The sequence below is a fragment of the Varanus komodoensis genome, unplaced genomic scaffold (genome assembly GCF_004798865.1).
Source record: "Varanus komodoensis strain SLA01 unplaced genomic scaffold, ASM479886v1 scaffold27, whole genome shotgun sequence".
NCBI classification, from domain to species: domain Eukaryota; kingdom Metazoa; phylum Chordata; class Lepidosauria; order Squamata; family Varanidae; genus Varanus; species Varanus komodoensis.
In genome coordinates, this window is record NW_025335701.1 from 6607416 (window position 1) to 6621889 (window position 14474).

A 14474-nucleotide genomic window follows, 5' to 3' on the forward strand; every position below is an offset into this window, starting at 1 on the left:
CACGCCCCCGGGGTCCGAAGCGGGCTAACAGCGGCTCCGGCGGGATGGGATCCCGCGCCAGGAAGCCCCGCGGCCCGATCCTCGCTGGCTCCAGGGCCGACCCGCTCCGGGGCGTCCAGACCTGGTCTCGCTCGCCTTGCCCCGGGAGAGGAAGTGATCGCCCCTTGCTCTGTGATGCAAGCGCCCCAGCTGCATTTATGTATTAGATTTATATCTCGCCTTTTCCTCTTTAGGCACTCAAAGCGGCTCACATCGGCCTCCTCCCCGCTCCCAGTCTTTCCCCGAACAACAACCCTGCAGGGCAGGCTGGGCCGAGAAGCTGCGGCGGGCCAGCGGCGCCGGCGGGCTCCGTGGCTGAGCGGGACCCCGAGCCACGCGCGCGCTCGGACGCCGCCCACGCGGCTCTTCCGGGCGCCCCGTCACGTGCCCCCGCGGCCCTCGAAGGCGACCTCCCTGCCGCCGCCAGCTTCCGCCGGAAGTGCCCCGCCGGTCGGTCTGGCAACGCCGAGAGCAACATGGCGGCTGCTGCAGCGGCGCGGGACCCCGCCGGGCGCGCCGGCCCGGGCCTGGGGGTCGGGCGCCCGCCGCGCTCGGCGCCCCGCGCTGTCCGTGAGCGCCCGGCCAGCCCGCGCGAGCTGGTGAGGCCCTCCGTGACGGAGCTTTCGCGGGCCGTGCGGAGCAACATCCTGTGCACCGTGCCCGGCTGCGGCAAAGTGCTGCCCAACCCGCCCGCGCTGAGCATGCACCTCAGCAAGGCCCACCGCGTGCAACAGGTCAGCCACCCTCGCCCGCCGCGGGTTGTCCCGGACAGCGCCGGCCGGCCGGCCGGCCTTCCCCCGCCAGCTGCTCGGCGGGCGTCCCATCCCCGCCGGGCCACGTCTCCCGCGAAGCCTTGCCGGCTCTGCAGTTCGGGGACCCCCTTCTTCCCTCGTTTGCCTTAGCGACGCTTGCGGGGACTTACCTCGGAGCCGCCCCCCTCCTGTGGCTGCTGCCGCTGCTGCTGCCGCCTAGGGCCCCTTTCCCGCTGCCCCAGCGACACCCCGCTCCTTCTGGGGACTTACTGACTTCGTCTGAACAGCCATTGGCTGCGCATCAGCAGATTTGTCAAGGTGGCACACAACTAGGATATAAGATTGAGAATATAATAATTGTTATGACACTGCCTTTGCCCTTTTCCCTGTTGCGAGGAACCCAACATAGCCTTGCATTGTTCTATTTTATTCTCGTAACAACAGCCCTGTGAGGTAGATTAGGCTGGGAGTGTTTGCCTGGCTCAAAGTCAGTCATGGCTGAGTGGAGGCTAGAACCCAGATTTCTGGGTCCCTAGACTAGTACACTAACCATTACGTTGGCATTCAATATTTTTAAAAATTAAAGGACAGCTTAAAAATTCAGCATAACATGCAATTGGTATTGCACATTAAAGGCCTTGACAAATAAGTGTGTCTGTTTACCTCATAGGGCAGTCCTCCCAGGATTTTATCTGGGCCAAGGTTAGAGGTGGTGAAGTAGCAATAGCATCCACCTTGTCAATCACAGTTCAGATATAGTGGACTAACCATTGCACACACTGTCCCTTTCATAACTTATAAAACTAGGACTGGGGGGACAGGGAAGGATGAACTTTAGTCCCTATTCAGCTGCTGGGTGTCTTCAGGACAGTCACATGTTCTGTTTGCAGAATGTTTACTCCAGGAGAGGAGAAGTTAACCCTAACCTTCCGCACTGTCTTTAATGGGAGAAGATAAAAACAAGTTAGAGAGGAGGCATTCATGTTGAAACTAGCACTCAAACAACTCTGAGGTTTTGAGAGAGTAGAAAGTACTCTCTAATTTAGGTGGTTTGGGGAACCTTGGATGGCAAATATTCAGAAACTTAGTTTATATATTTCTTGAGAAGTAGCTGTGTTAGTTCGTTGCAAAAGCAACAAAATCTTGTGACATCTTAAAAACTGATGAATTTGTTATGGCAAAAGCCATAGCATGATAGATTGGTTAGTCTTTAAGATGCTCTGAGAATCTTAGTTCTGCTTTTTGAAGAGAACTTCACATTAAAAAAGTACTACACCTGTGCATTTCACATACTGTGCCAACAAAAGCTAGCTCCCAGCACTTGTATAAATTAGACAAATAACTAAGTTCTGCAATAACCATTTTGCAAAACAGTCTGCTTCTGATGAAGAGGCAAGACACTCAAGTTTAAGTTACTAGAATCTTACTAGCTGCTCTTTTAGCCTTATGAGAAGGCATTTCTGCAGCATTTTCCATTTTCATAGCCACAGGGGCTAGAAACATTTTTCATGAATCAGTATCTGTTTTTTTTTTGTTTTGTTTTGTTTTTGCTTACAGAAGGCATATATAGGGGGCTGCCATACATGGGGTATTTATTGTATTCTTCAGATCCCTCCATCACATAAGTTTGTGAGGCTTTTTCATAATGTCGCTATTCTCCTGGGCTTCTTCTGTGTTTTCTAGCCTTTATAGCATTTTTTTTTTAAGAACAAGGAAAGTTTGGTACTAAAATTCATTCTCAACAAAGTGGAACAACAATAGCTGTAAGTCCACTATAGGGCAGCTATAACACAGTGCCACCTTGTGGTTGGTTAATAGAATATATAGAAAGGCGGAGAAATGAAAAAAACCCTGGGTAGGTGGGGAGAACCATTTAAAGAATGCATTTTTCCTCCTACAGTGAAAATGGAAGAAGGCTCAGTAAAGCAGCGAATTGAACTGCTCACGTAGAGAAACCCAGGGGATAACTTTTGCACAAGTCAGATAAGATACTGATGGTAATCTTCATTGCAAAGTTTATGTGAAGCAACAGTTCTGCTTAAAGTATCGTTAGCATCAGTCTTTACTAACTTCAAACGTGTTCTCTTTTACCTGTAAATAGCTGGTTGTATAAATAGATGTAATCTAAAAATTTAGCTTAGTGCTTACTGTAGGATACTTTTATTCAGTCAACAGCTCTGTTTGGGTGATCATATCTTGGTTTACTAAGTCAAGATATAGATTGATAGAATCTAGGGAGCCAAGAAAGCCATCAGGCCCAACCCTGTGCTGTTACAGGTCACCAGTTAACCCCATCCCTCTCAGATGACTGTCCAGTTCCACCTTGAATGTCTCTGGCATGGGAGAGCCCACAGCCTTTCTTGGCAACTTTTTCCACTGTCATATTTCTCTCACAGTTAGGAAGTGTTTCCTGCTATAAGGCCTGAGTCTGGTGTGCTGTAGTGTAAGTTTGTTCTTCGGTGTCCTACGCTCAGGGATGAGTGAGAAGGTCTTTTCCTTCCTCTCTGTGACAGCCTTTGAGGTACTTGTAGAGCACCATCATATTTGCTCTCAGTCTTCTCAAGCCTAAACATGCCCAGTTCTCTCAGCCTTGCATTGTAGAGCTTAGTTTTCAGACCCTGGATCATCTTTGTTGCCCTCCTTTGAATCCTTTCTAATTTCCCTGCATCTTTTTAAAACTTGGGTGCCAAGAACTGATCACAGTATTCTAGGTGAGGTCTGACTAGTGAAGAATACAGGGGAACTAGAGCCTCTCTTGTTCTGGAAGTGATGCTTCTGTATGAATGACTTGGGAGAAAGTTGCAGGGAGAAGTGAATGAGGGGGCAGTTTTGAACTCTGGATCAGAACAAGCCAGAATCTTAAACCAGCTTCAGACAGTTGCTTTAGCTCTAGCCTCTTCCAGACCTGGTTTGTACATATCTCAGCTTATTTATCTGCAATGATTATCCAAATCAGGCTTATGGAAGCTCAAGATCCCTTAAGTAAACTTGCAAACTGGAGTGACTTGGGATAGAATCTACCACATGGCTTGCTTCTGTTGGAATACATGTACATATATGCCCATGGTTCTGGTGTTTTACATAACAGGCCAAGCAAGGTGCTGTATAAAGTATCTTCCAGATATTCCTAAATGCGAGACCATTGTTTCTTTTTACTAATATTCTCATTCTTCAGGATGGAAAAACAAATTCTGCAATAAGGAAAGACTTGAAAACATCACGGAAATACTACTGTTGTCCCATTGAAGGTTGTCCTAGGGGACCAGAAAGGCCTTTTTCACAATTTTCTCTTGTAAGGCAGGTATGTACCTTAACCACAGTATAACAAAACAAAATTAGTGTGAATTCTTGATTTGGAACATACCATTTTTTTAAAGAACTATATATATTTCTGAATTGCAACTTGTCTGTTTAAACATATTTTTGCTTAACATCTGTAAAGGGTCCTGCATTTTTGGTGATCATTTTTTTCTTGATTAGATGCTCATTGTGGGTTCATTTTGTTGGAAAAGATCTGTCTTAGGGAACTGGAGAGTGCACAACTTCATTATGAATCTACTGTATGCCACTCCTTTAATAGAAAAGTATACTCCCATGTAGGTATCTTAGAAGAAACCCATATCCCATGAGGACAAAGGGCTTTCTAACTGAGTGGCCTATGTTAAAGTTGGCTGGCTTGTGATACAGAAGAAGAGTATTGCAGAAGTCAGTCACGGAAGACAAGCAAGGTTAGAATACTGGCCATGACAGGATAGTAGCTTAATGATACCAACTTGATTTCAAGCTGGTTCACTCCCCCAACTTCCCAAATTGCACAGAGTTAACCCCACCTTCAAGGTAGATTCTACTGCTTAAGGGCCCCTTGTTTGGAATAGCCAACACTACTTAACTGGCCTGATCTCTGAAACCTTAATTTTTCACCTCCTTTTTTTCTTTTTGGATTAAGGGTGCTTGGTTCCTCCCCACCCATATCAGCTTGCTTATTTGCAGATGCCAGACACCCTCTGTGCTCAGAGTCCAGTTCAGCAACGGGTAAGGGGTTCGGTTTAGCAGAAGTGGGCCCAGTCCTCACAATGAAAATAATAGCACCCTTCTTATTTTCCAGCAAGTGTTATTCAGAGATGGAGTGTTTCTGATACCACTTACAGTTTGTCCTCAATGAAATGGTCTAATCCCCTTTTAAATATTTTAAGATGATAGCCATCTTAATGATAGCAAATTCATAGTGACTGTATTGTGTGTAGAAGTGCTTCCTTTTTTGGATCCTGATTCTCTCACCATTCAGCTTTACCAGTTGAACCCAAGTTCCAGTTTCCCTCCAGAGAAAGGGGGGAAAACATTACCCTTTTTGCCCACACAATGCATAGTTGTATACACCTCTATTATATCCTTTTTTACTTATTGTCTAAGATAAAGAGCCCCACTCAGTATAATCTTTCCCTGTATATGAATTACCCCAGCCCCTTGACTATTTCTGTTGCCCTTTTTGTACCTTTTCCAGCTGTAAAGGAGATTGAGTGGCAGAAATCTGAATCTTTCAACAAGTGTATGACAATAAAGTCAGTTGCAAAACTTGCTTGTTTTCCAGTGGAACCAGATAGTACAGGTAGACTTTTATCCCATGGTCTAACAGTTCTGTGGTCTTCAGGCAAAAATCATAAACTGCCAAATGCATTTCCCTTGGATAGTTTTTCAAAACACCAGCAATGACAGAAAATGTTATTTAATAGCCTACTCAGAAAATCTGTAAGGCAAGAATCGAACAACATTATGTCTCAAACATGGGTCCACTTTCCTGTCAGGGAGCAGCTGTACATCAGTGTCAGGGCACCTGCTGTCCATGCAGAAGTTTCAGGTTCATCCTTGGCGCCTGCAGGTGAGGGTGTGCAAGACTGAAAGTGACTGTCTGCCACTCGTCACTCTGTATAGATTAATGGTCTGCCTGGGTGCAAGCAGTTTCCTGTGTCTCTATGACTTGCCTGACCTATTTTGTATATTTCAGCATTTCATGAAGATGCATGCTGAAAAGAAGCATAAATGTGATAAATGTAGCAATTCCTATGGCACCATATGGGATCTAAAGCGACATATTGAGGATTGTGGCAAGACTTTCCAGTGTACTTGTGGGTGCCCCTATGCCAGCAGGACCGCATTATTGTCTCATATTTATAGGACACAGCATGAGATCCCTGTTGAACACAGGTAAGGGTGATGTCTTTCATTGGTTGACTTGTTCCTGAATGTACACACACGTCAAGAGATAGCACAGAGTATATGGCTGGATTCTGGCACCTAAGATTCTAGCGTCTGGGATCACTGCTTCTCTTTTTCTTTTAGCTTTCCTTAAACATTTTATTAGAAAAGGAAACATAAGTGCTGCTCATGACATCTTTCATCAAAATGCTTAATGTAATAGGCTCATACACACTGAGTGCAGTTAATGAGAGATCAGTATTAAAGACGGGTACCACAGTGCAAAATTTTCTCTTAGGTCAGCATTGTTGGCTTCTTAAATCCTTTCTTGCTAAACTGCTACAGTATTATATGTTGCCTTTCTTAATTTAATAACATAAGTCCAGGATTTGATTGTGGGCAATACAGGACTTCTTTGACCAGTGTTGTTGTTGTTATTTGTTAAAAACTTTTCTAACCCATCCACCACAAATGTCTTGGGACGTCTTACAAAAAATGACCAGTAATAAATTTAAGCATGATTTCGGCATAGTACTGCCCTTTAATTCTAATTTCTGTTTAATTTTTTCTAAATAACGTTTTCAAAGCACACCTTCCCATTACTTTCAACCTGGGAGTTTGTTTCAGGAATGGAAAGGGTGAAACAGTGTGAGAGATTTCATAGAAACCTTCCTTTACCAATGTCTTTCCTTTCCAGATTGACCTAAGAAAGCAGGATAGCACGTGTTTCCATATTTATAAGCATTTAACCTTGATTTGGAGAGAATGGGGAATATTGTGATAGCTGAACCCAGTTATTAAGGATTTATTAATGTTTACAGGGATCCACCTAGTAAGAAAAGAAAAATTGAAACTTCACTATCAAGTAAGCTGTTGGGGGAGAACGTTAAAGAAGCCTCTGCTCGTGTTCACAGCAGATACACTAGCACTAAAGACTTGGAGATGCCTGAGATCAAACCAGCAGCTTCCTTTGAAGATTCCAGCCGTTCCTGTACCACTAAGCAAACACAAACGCAGCCAAAAAATGCACCAAAGTTGCTTCTGCCAAAGCCCAAAGTGGCTTTGGTTAAACTTCCTGTAATGCAGCTTACTCACTTGCCTATCTTTGTATCAGCCCCTGAATCTTCTGTCAAACCTGTTGTAGTTGCTGTTGATGACAAAGGCTCTGTTATGAGTACTGTTCATTTGATGCCTCTGCCAGTAGGAATTATGATGCCTGCCCTGGAGGCTGAAACATTTGTATTTAAAGACACTCTAACCTTTTCAAAAACCAAAAATACTGGCAATGTGGAGCCAGTTAGCACAGGTATCCAGGTCAATTTGGATAAAGTCACATCAAGTAATACAATTCGTGGTCTGGAAGCCATATGCTACAAGAATGGAATTTGTTCCACCAATGTACAAACGGACTTATCTTATATTTCACAGAACCTTGTGCCCTCTGCAGCCTGGACTCCTGATTCCTCAGTGTCTTCTTGTTCTCAGACAGATCTGACATTCAGTTCACAAGTTTTGTTGCCAGTTAATGTACAGACTCAGACCCTGCTGCCCACTTCAAAGCCAACTTCCTCCATTGCTGCTCAGACAGATGCACTTGCCCAGTCTTGTCTGCAGTCCTGTGGAATTTCTCGAGAGACTCAGACCAGGAAGTCACAGAAAAGTACTCATGGGAGAGTACAAATGGACCAGGCGGTCATGTGCAGTGATCTTTTTGACAGTGTTAATTCTTCATTTAATGATGAACCAAATTCAGTGGTTCTCCCAAGCAGCAACTTGATGGCTACAGGCCTGGATCAAAGTTTGCTGCAAAGAGGGAGCTGCAAATCTTTGAATCAAGACACTAAGTGTGACCCAATTATCAATTTCAATTCACAGAATAATATTCTCCCACACCAAGTTATGACAGACAATCAGACACAGACTATGAAGTTACTGAATGATCTGGAAACTATTTTTTCGAGCAGTACAGCTGGGCAGTCATTGGATAACCGTAGTCTTTTAACCGATACTAGCTCTAATTCTGACACGCCTTCTGGTCCTGCACAGAACTCAGGAATAGATTTTGACATAGAGGATTTCTTTTCAGCTTCGACTATCCAGACTCAGACAGAAGAGACTGAACTTGGTAGCCTGCATTCTGAGCCTGTCCTGGAATCCCTAGATATTGAAACTCAAACAGATTTATTTTCAGATAATGCCACACAGTCCTATACCTGCAGAGCTAATCCCAATTTCTTAGGCTTGGAGATGTTTGACACACAGACTCAGACAGACCTAAATTTCTTCTTAGATAGTCCCTACCTACCTTTGGGGAATATCTTGAAGCAGTCTGCTTTCTCTATGAGCACTGACTCGTCTGATACAGAAACACAGACAGAAGTGCCATTTCATGAGAGAAATGCTTCTAATCAAATCGCAGAGAGCAAAGTCCAGCTGAATAGTGCTGAAACGCAGACCATGGATAGTGGTTTTGAAACTCTAGGCAGCTTATTCCTTACCAGCAACGAGACCCAGACAGCGATGGATGATTTTTTGTTGGCTGACCTAGCCTGGAATACAATTGAGTCACAGTTCAGTTCAGTCGAAACACAGACTTGTGCAGAATTGTGCTCTTTGTGGCAAGGTTCAGAAAAAGCCAGCCATTGAGTGTGGTTCTCAAGTTCTATCTTATCTGAAAATTAAGTGGTGTGTGGGTAGGTGTAACTGACATTGGCGTTAGGTCTGCTGAATGTAATTCACCATATACAGTTGGTTTACAAAGATGTCATACAGTAAGATATTTAAGTGTTGTGTGTTGTTACTAAACTGAATCCTACGTGGCTATGTTCATTGTAGTGTGTAAATGTACGTTTGAACACTTCATAACTGCTAGTTAGTTGGTTCATGCCTCTACTATTTTTTTTAACCCAGAATTTTAAAATTGTAGTCCTTAGTTATGTCTGTACTCTGAACTTGCAACTAAGGCTGTAGTTCTTTACTTAATTATTACTGAGAAACTCCACCACACAGAGTAGAATTTCAGAATGGAAACTTTAGGCATAGGATTACACCGTATTCTTTTAAAAAATTGGACCACAAGCGAGTTGTTTTTTGTTTTGTTACTGCGCAGTGTCATTTCTTTTTGTTCCTTATGTTGGAATTGGTTGTCATAATTATTGTAAAGCAGCTACATCATGGTTGTGCCCATCAGTTCCTTCCGATTCGTTCTTCAGCGTATTGATTTGTTCACGCATGAGCAGGGGAACAAAGGCATGTCAGGGGCATGGCGCCACACCTGCTCTTCCTGCCCCCTTGGCCCCAGAGCTGAAGAAGGGGTCTGCGTCACTGCAGCCAGACTGGTGATTGAGGAGGTGGCGCGCTCATGCGCAGAGATGTGGGGATGGGGACAGCCTGCCCAGGGTTCCAAGGCAGGATTCTGCAGACTTAGAGAGGCATCTCAGTCATTGCATTATTCAGTGTAGTCACTCTTGTGAAATGCAACCACAGTATCCAAACCGGTTCTTGTTTTTTCTGACTTCTCATACTTCAAGTTCAGCTTTGTGCTTCAGGCCATGAATGGGAGGGCACTTGAATTTTGAAGCTACCATGTTAATAAAATTTCCCATATACTTGGTTTTTAAAATGGGGAAAATCTGTCTGGGTTGATCATGGATTTAATATTCTTGCAATGATGTTGGCATCCTAATACAATTTCAGCTTCGAACTCTTACCGCATATCACAATTGCCGCAGGCAAGAGTTGCTCTCAAACTCCACACACATAAGGAAAGGAGGGAGGACACCAATTCAGAAATTAAAGGAGGCCTCACAAGGTGCACCATATCTTATTATCTGGTCGCAGTGCATTTTGAAGCATCAGATGGTCTTCAGAGGCAGAAGTTGAAACAGTCTGCTCTTCTGTGTGAGACTGCCTTGTTTAACATACATCTCCAAAATGCAGGAAGTGTAAATTCTTTCCATTTGCACCTTCTGGAAGTCTTTTGTTCAATTCCTCTTTTAAATCTCAAGCTGCTGTCAGACAATTAGTTTGGAAACAGCTTTAAGGCAAGCAGTAAAAATGAGATTCTGTCAGCTCAGAACAAGATCCTAATAGCTAATACTGTTGTTCAGAGCAGCTAATTTGTGTGTAAAGGCAGCCATTAACCAAAGGCACCTTATATGCCAGTTGAGCTATAGCTGTGATGGTGAATGAATTATTTGAAGCCCCAACCTCCTCCAAGAAGCCCTGCTGCTTTCCAAAGCCAAACCGATAGAGGCTTTTGCCAGCCTTCAGTTCAAGGTAGTAACAGTCTACCAGCATAGATGTATCAGCTCTTCATCTTCCAAACTTCAAAGTCTGCAGACTTTGCAGCTGCTCACTATTTGCATTGATGTTCTCTAGGGAAAAAATATCTGTTGCATAGGAACAATTCTGCATTGCTTATCTGCTCTCCACATTAATTGCATACCAGGCTTGTTTCCCCCAATGTTTCTTCGGCAGAATGGTATACTCATTTCTCAGACTGCCATGGAAGTATGGAAAGAAAGTTGTGACTGGGTGATAAATGTATAGAACACATTTGGAATATGCTGCTGGATTGATTTAGCCAAAGATGGGCAACAGTTTTCAGGTTCATGCAAGCCCTTCTTTGCAGCTGCATGGCACACCTTTCACATAATGCCTTGGTTGATGCTGTTTAACAGCTGATGGAATCACATTTGTTTTGTCAGAACCCAACAGTGGAGTGTGAGCGGAGTGTGTATGCATAGAACCACATACACAGCATGCAAGTTGTTTTGATCTAATGGAAATTGCCAGTCCGTGGAGGTACTAGTATAACTCCGTGGTCACAGGGATGAAGCTGCCCTAGTTTATTATACACTTGGCAGATGGGCAGGACATGCTACAAAATTTCTAGTCCCTGTGAGGCTTGGTGCAAGAGTTGCTCTTCCAGTGCCAAGCAAGTCCAGCTAGCTGAGGTATGCTGCCTTGCAGTGGCCCTGGTGCATTTTTCATGACAAAATTGAAGTGGACTTGAATCGTGTGTCTGTGCTTGGAGGATGTTGCAAACATTTGGCGCTGATGTGTGTGTGTTTGTGAAGCTCTCACCAATGCATACAGCTAGCCTTCTGTTTCAAAAATATAGTTCCACTGGTGCAGTGGTGCTTGTATATCATGCCCTCAAGTTGGTGATAGTCTTTAGCTATTCTTAGATAGGAATTACTTCCAGTACCAGCACTGCAGTTGGTCTTTTAAGTATCTCTTTAAAGGCTGCTTGCTGAGACGTAGTGCTGCAAAAGCTGATGTTGAACTGCAGATGCAACTAAATCCATGCATTTGGGATTGGGAACAAAGGAAGAAAGGAAATTCTACATTCCTTTGGAGTGCAATAAAGTAGGTTTAAATGTTCTCTACAACTTTATGTGCAAAACTATGGTACTTTTAAAGCTTTTTTCCAGGAATTAAACATCTGACACATGCCTCCCTTTGAATGTTGCACTTTGTAGTGTTAGAAAGCCAAGAGTATAATTGGTAAGGAGAGTCTAAAGTAAAGAGAAACCATCTTGATAGTAAGCCACCTAGTCATACTTGTTGCAAAGACCTGACTCCTCGGAATCCATCATCCTCTAAAGCAGGTCAACAGATGCTGGAAGGGTCTGTTGCTCCCTCCCTCTGAAGGGCTGCCTAAAGGAAATGCCGAGTGTGTTGTGCAAATGCATCTCGTAACATTTTGTTGTTTTGGTTCTGTTGATTCCCAAGCACTTGAGACTTTATTGGACCAGAGTGTCGCCTGGATTGAACTCAGTCCTTTTGTGAGATTAATAGGAGCTCACAGAAGGAGTTTTGTGCTTGAAGTTCTGTCTTTGATTATTCCAGTTTCTGACTTCCGTTGCATGGCACAAAAGCAGGATTGTTACAGGAAAGGATGTTTCTGTAACCCTGACCCACCTGCCCTAGATAGAGATCAATAAGGCCCATACATTTCTGATTATTAAACTACTTTATGGAAAGGTAAATATAACATACTTAATGATATGCTTGTGATTTTGGTTCCAATTCCTAACTGCTGTAGTACTGGGATAAAAGGCCTGTTTCACTCAGTATCATTGATACAAATAATGAGGATGCTCTGGAATGATTCCCACATACCGTGCAGCACATACAACCTCTTTTAACTGCCCTAACTTAGTCCTAACTGATTTGCCTGCTTTCATTAAGGAAACTGCCTCACCCTTGCATTGTTCATATGGTGGGTTTTGGGGGCTTTTTTCAGAAGTAGGTCTGAAACATGAGGTTCATTTTTAGGCAGTGAATATAACAAATTACTACTTGGAACAAGTAACAGCCTGTGCATGTCACACTCTCGCTTCCAATATTTGATTAACTTACTTTCTCACACAGTTTCAAAATGGTAATCCTGCTTGTCTCTGGGGCATTTCAATACCCTTAATTTAATGGACAGTTCATCCATAGCCATTTTAGAGTTGTCTTCTCCGACCTGTTCCCCTTGGATGTTGAGGACATCAATCCTGGCCAGCATCACCAGTCTAAGAATGCGAGAAGCTGTATTCCAGAGCATCTTGACGGTACCAGATTTGGGGAAGCTGCTGTAAAACAAACTGGTAGGAACAAGTGCATTAGCGCTGTTTGCACTTACCGCTCCTAATAGACAGGATGAAGTGTTTGGAAAGGGTCAGCAGGCAGGAAATAGGCAACAGCATCCTAATGATTTACAAAGCTAGTCAACTTTTCATGAATACCATTTTCTACCAAGAACAGCAAAAATTTAAAACCAAGTTTTAATCCATTGAGGATTTTGGTGTGTTTGTTTCTGTAATTGAAGTATTCATGTACATGACAAACTGGTGTCTTATATCATTACATTCACTAGTTTCTGTGTGTATATTTCATTCTGCACAAAATGAAATTGTTGCTTATGTACTCTAGTGTACATTCTTTCCTTTGCACTTGTTCTTCCGTGGTAAGATTTGAGCCCAGAAAAGGAATTACGCTCGCATATGTGTGGCACTCTTTCACACACATGAGCACTCCGACTGCAAAGCCGAGCTGACCCGCAGCATATCATCACATGAAACAGCCTGTTGTAATCTGCTGCATGTTCCTTTGGGAGTCTGACTGGACTTGTTTTTGAGTAAATAGAGGGCTGTGTTGTCAATAAATCTGTATCCTGCAGATAAATAGTATGCTACCATGTTGGGGAACAGGATTTCAGTCTCTCTGATATCTAGTTTTCCACCAAGGGGGAATTAGGTTGTAAGGAAGATCACTGAGGCATATCAACTTAATGCTGACTAGTACAACCTAGGCACACGCTGAACTCGCGAACGGCACCTTCAATCCACATTGTGTGGGACTCAGTGCACGTGTGTGGATCCATCCCTCCAGGTCGATCCAGGTGACTGATGAATCCTGACAAACGACTGGTCATGTGGACAAACTCTCTGGGCAACCCCCTCTTGAACTCGAGTACTGTCTGGTGCCAGCATTTTGTGAATCCAGATCGCGCGTGTCACGAGTAGTGTTTGCAAGAAAACAGCACAGGGTGGTTGTTGCCTCCTTGTCAAGGGGGTAATTTATTTTTCATCACTCAGGAATGGGAGAAGGAAGCAGATGTGCTAGAAAAAACTTCAGAAAAATTCAACTGTGGCCTGCTGCTTTTAAGAGACATTTGCCATATGACCATTATTTTTTTGAGATCTGCCTTGGAGGAAGTGCATGATAGCAAATACTTCATACTTCATTATTGCCTACAGTAGCAGCTCCCCACTAATCTTTGGGAGCACAATGGTTTTTTCCTCCTCTGTGTTCACTTTGCTAAGTATGAGATTGTCTGAAACAATAAAGTCTCCTGTTTTGGTGCCACATGTCTCATGTTTTATTCTTTGATAGAGCCATGCTAGTTTGCAGGCAAGCTCATCAAGGTGAAATGCCAAAGATCGTGTTATATTACATGTGCATGTAATGATATTTTAGAACTAGAGTACATAAACACAAAAGCCCGATATACATGTGCAGTTTCTTCTGCTTTTAGACATTAGTAAAATGGTAAAACGGGCCTCTTCGTGCATGAAATGTACACAGCTGCATGCACAGAATTGCAAATCATTGTGAGGCTTAAACAACCAAACTCTTCTCTTGGAATGAAACTCTTCAGCAGGTCACAAATGTATGTGATAAAACATGTATATTGCAATGACAAATGAACAAATAAATAACTGCCTTATCATGCCAGAGTTTTCCTGATTTTTTTTTATACTAAATGAAATTGATGCTTATATACTCTAGTGTTTGTTTGTTTTCTACTTATCTGTCCTTGGAAAAGAAGGCATGCTATGAAAAATTCTGCAGACAAAGTAATTCCAACAGATTTTTAAAAGGGAAGTAATTCTTACCCACATACTTTCAACTTGTCTGAGAGGAGCAAAAGTTTGCCTGCTGTGAAATAGGTGTTGGTGTTGATCACTATTCAGTGGAGTTGATCAGTGTGTT

General features: G+C 43.3%; 1 protein-coding gene across 1 annotated transcript; it reads left to right on the plus strand.

The window, feature by feature from the left end:
• The first annotated feature begins 641 nt into the window (after positions 1-641).
• Positions 642-14211, plus strand: ATMIN (ATM interactor). Its single transcript, XM_044434077.1, has 4 exons — positions 642-773; positions 3967-4092; positions 5794-5993; positions 6806-14211. Exons 1-4 carry the CDS (start codon positions 741-743, stop codon positions 8628-8630), a joined length of 2184 nt encoding a protein of 727 aa, XP_044290012.1. The 5' UTR covers positions 642-740; the 3' UTR covers positions 8631-14211.
• Positions 14212-14474: the final 263 nt, after the last annotated feature.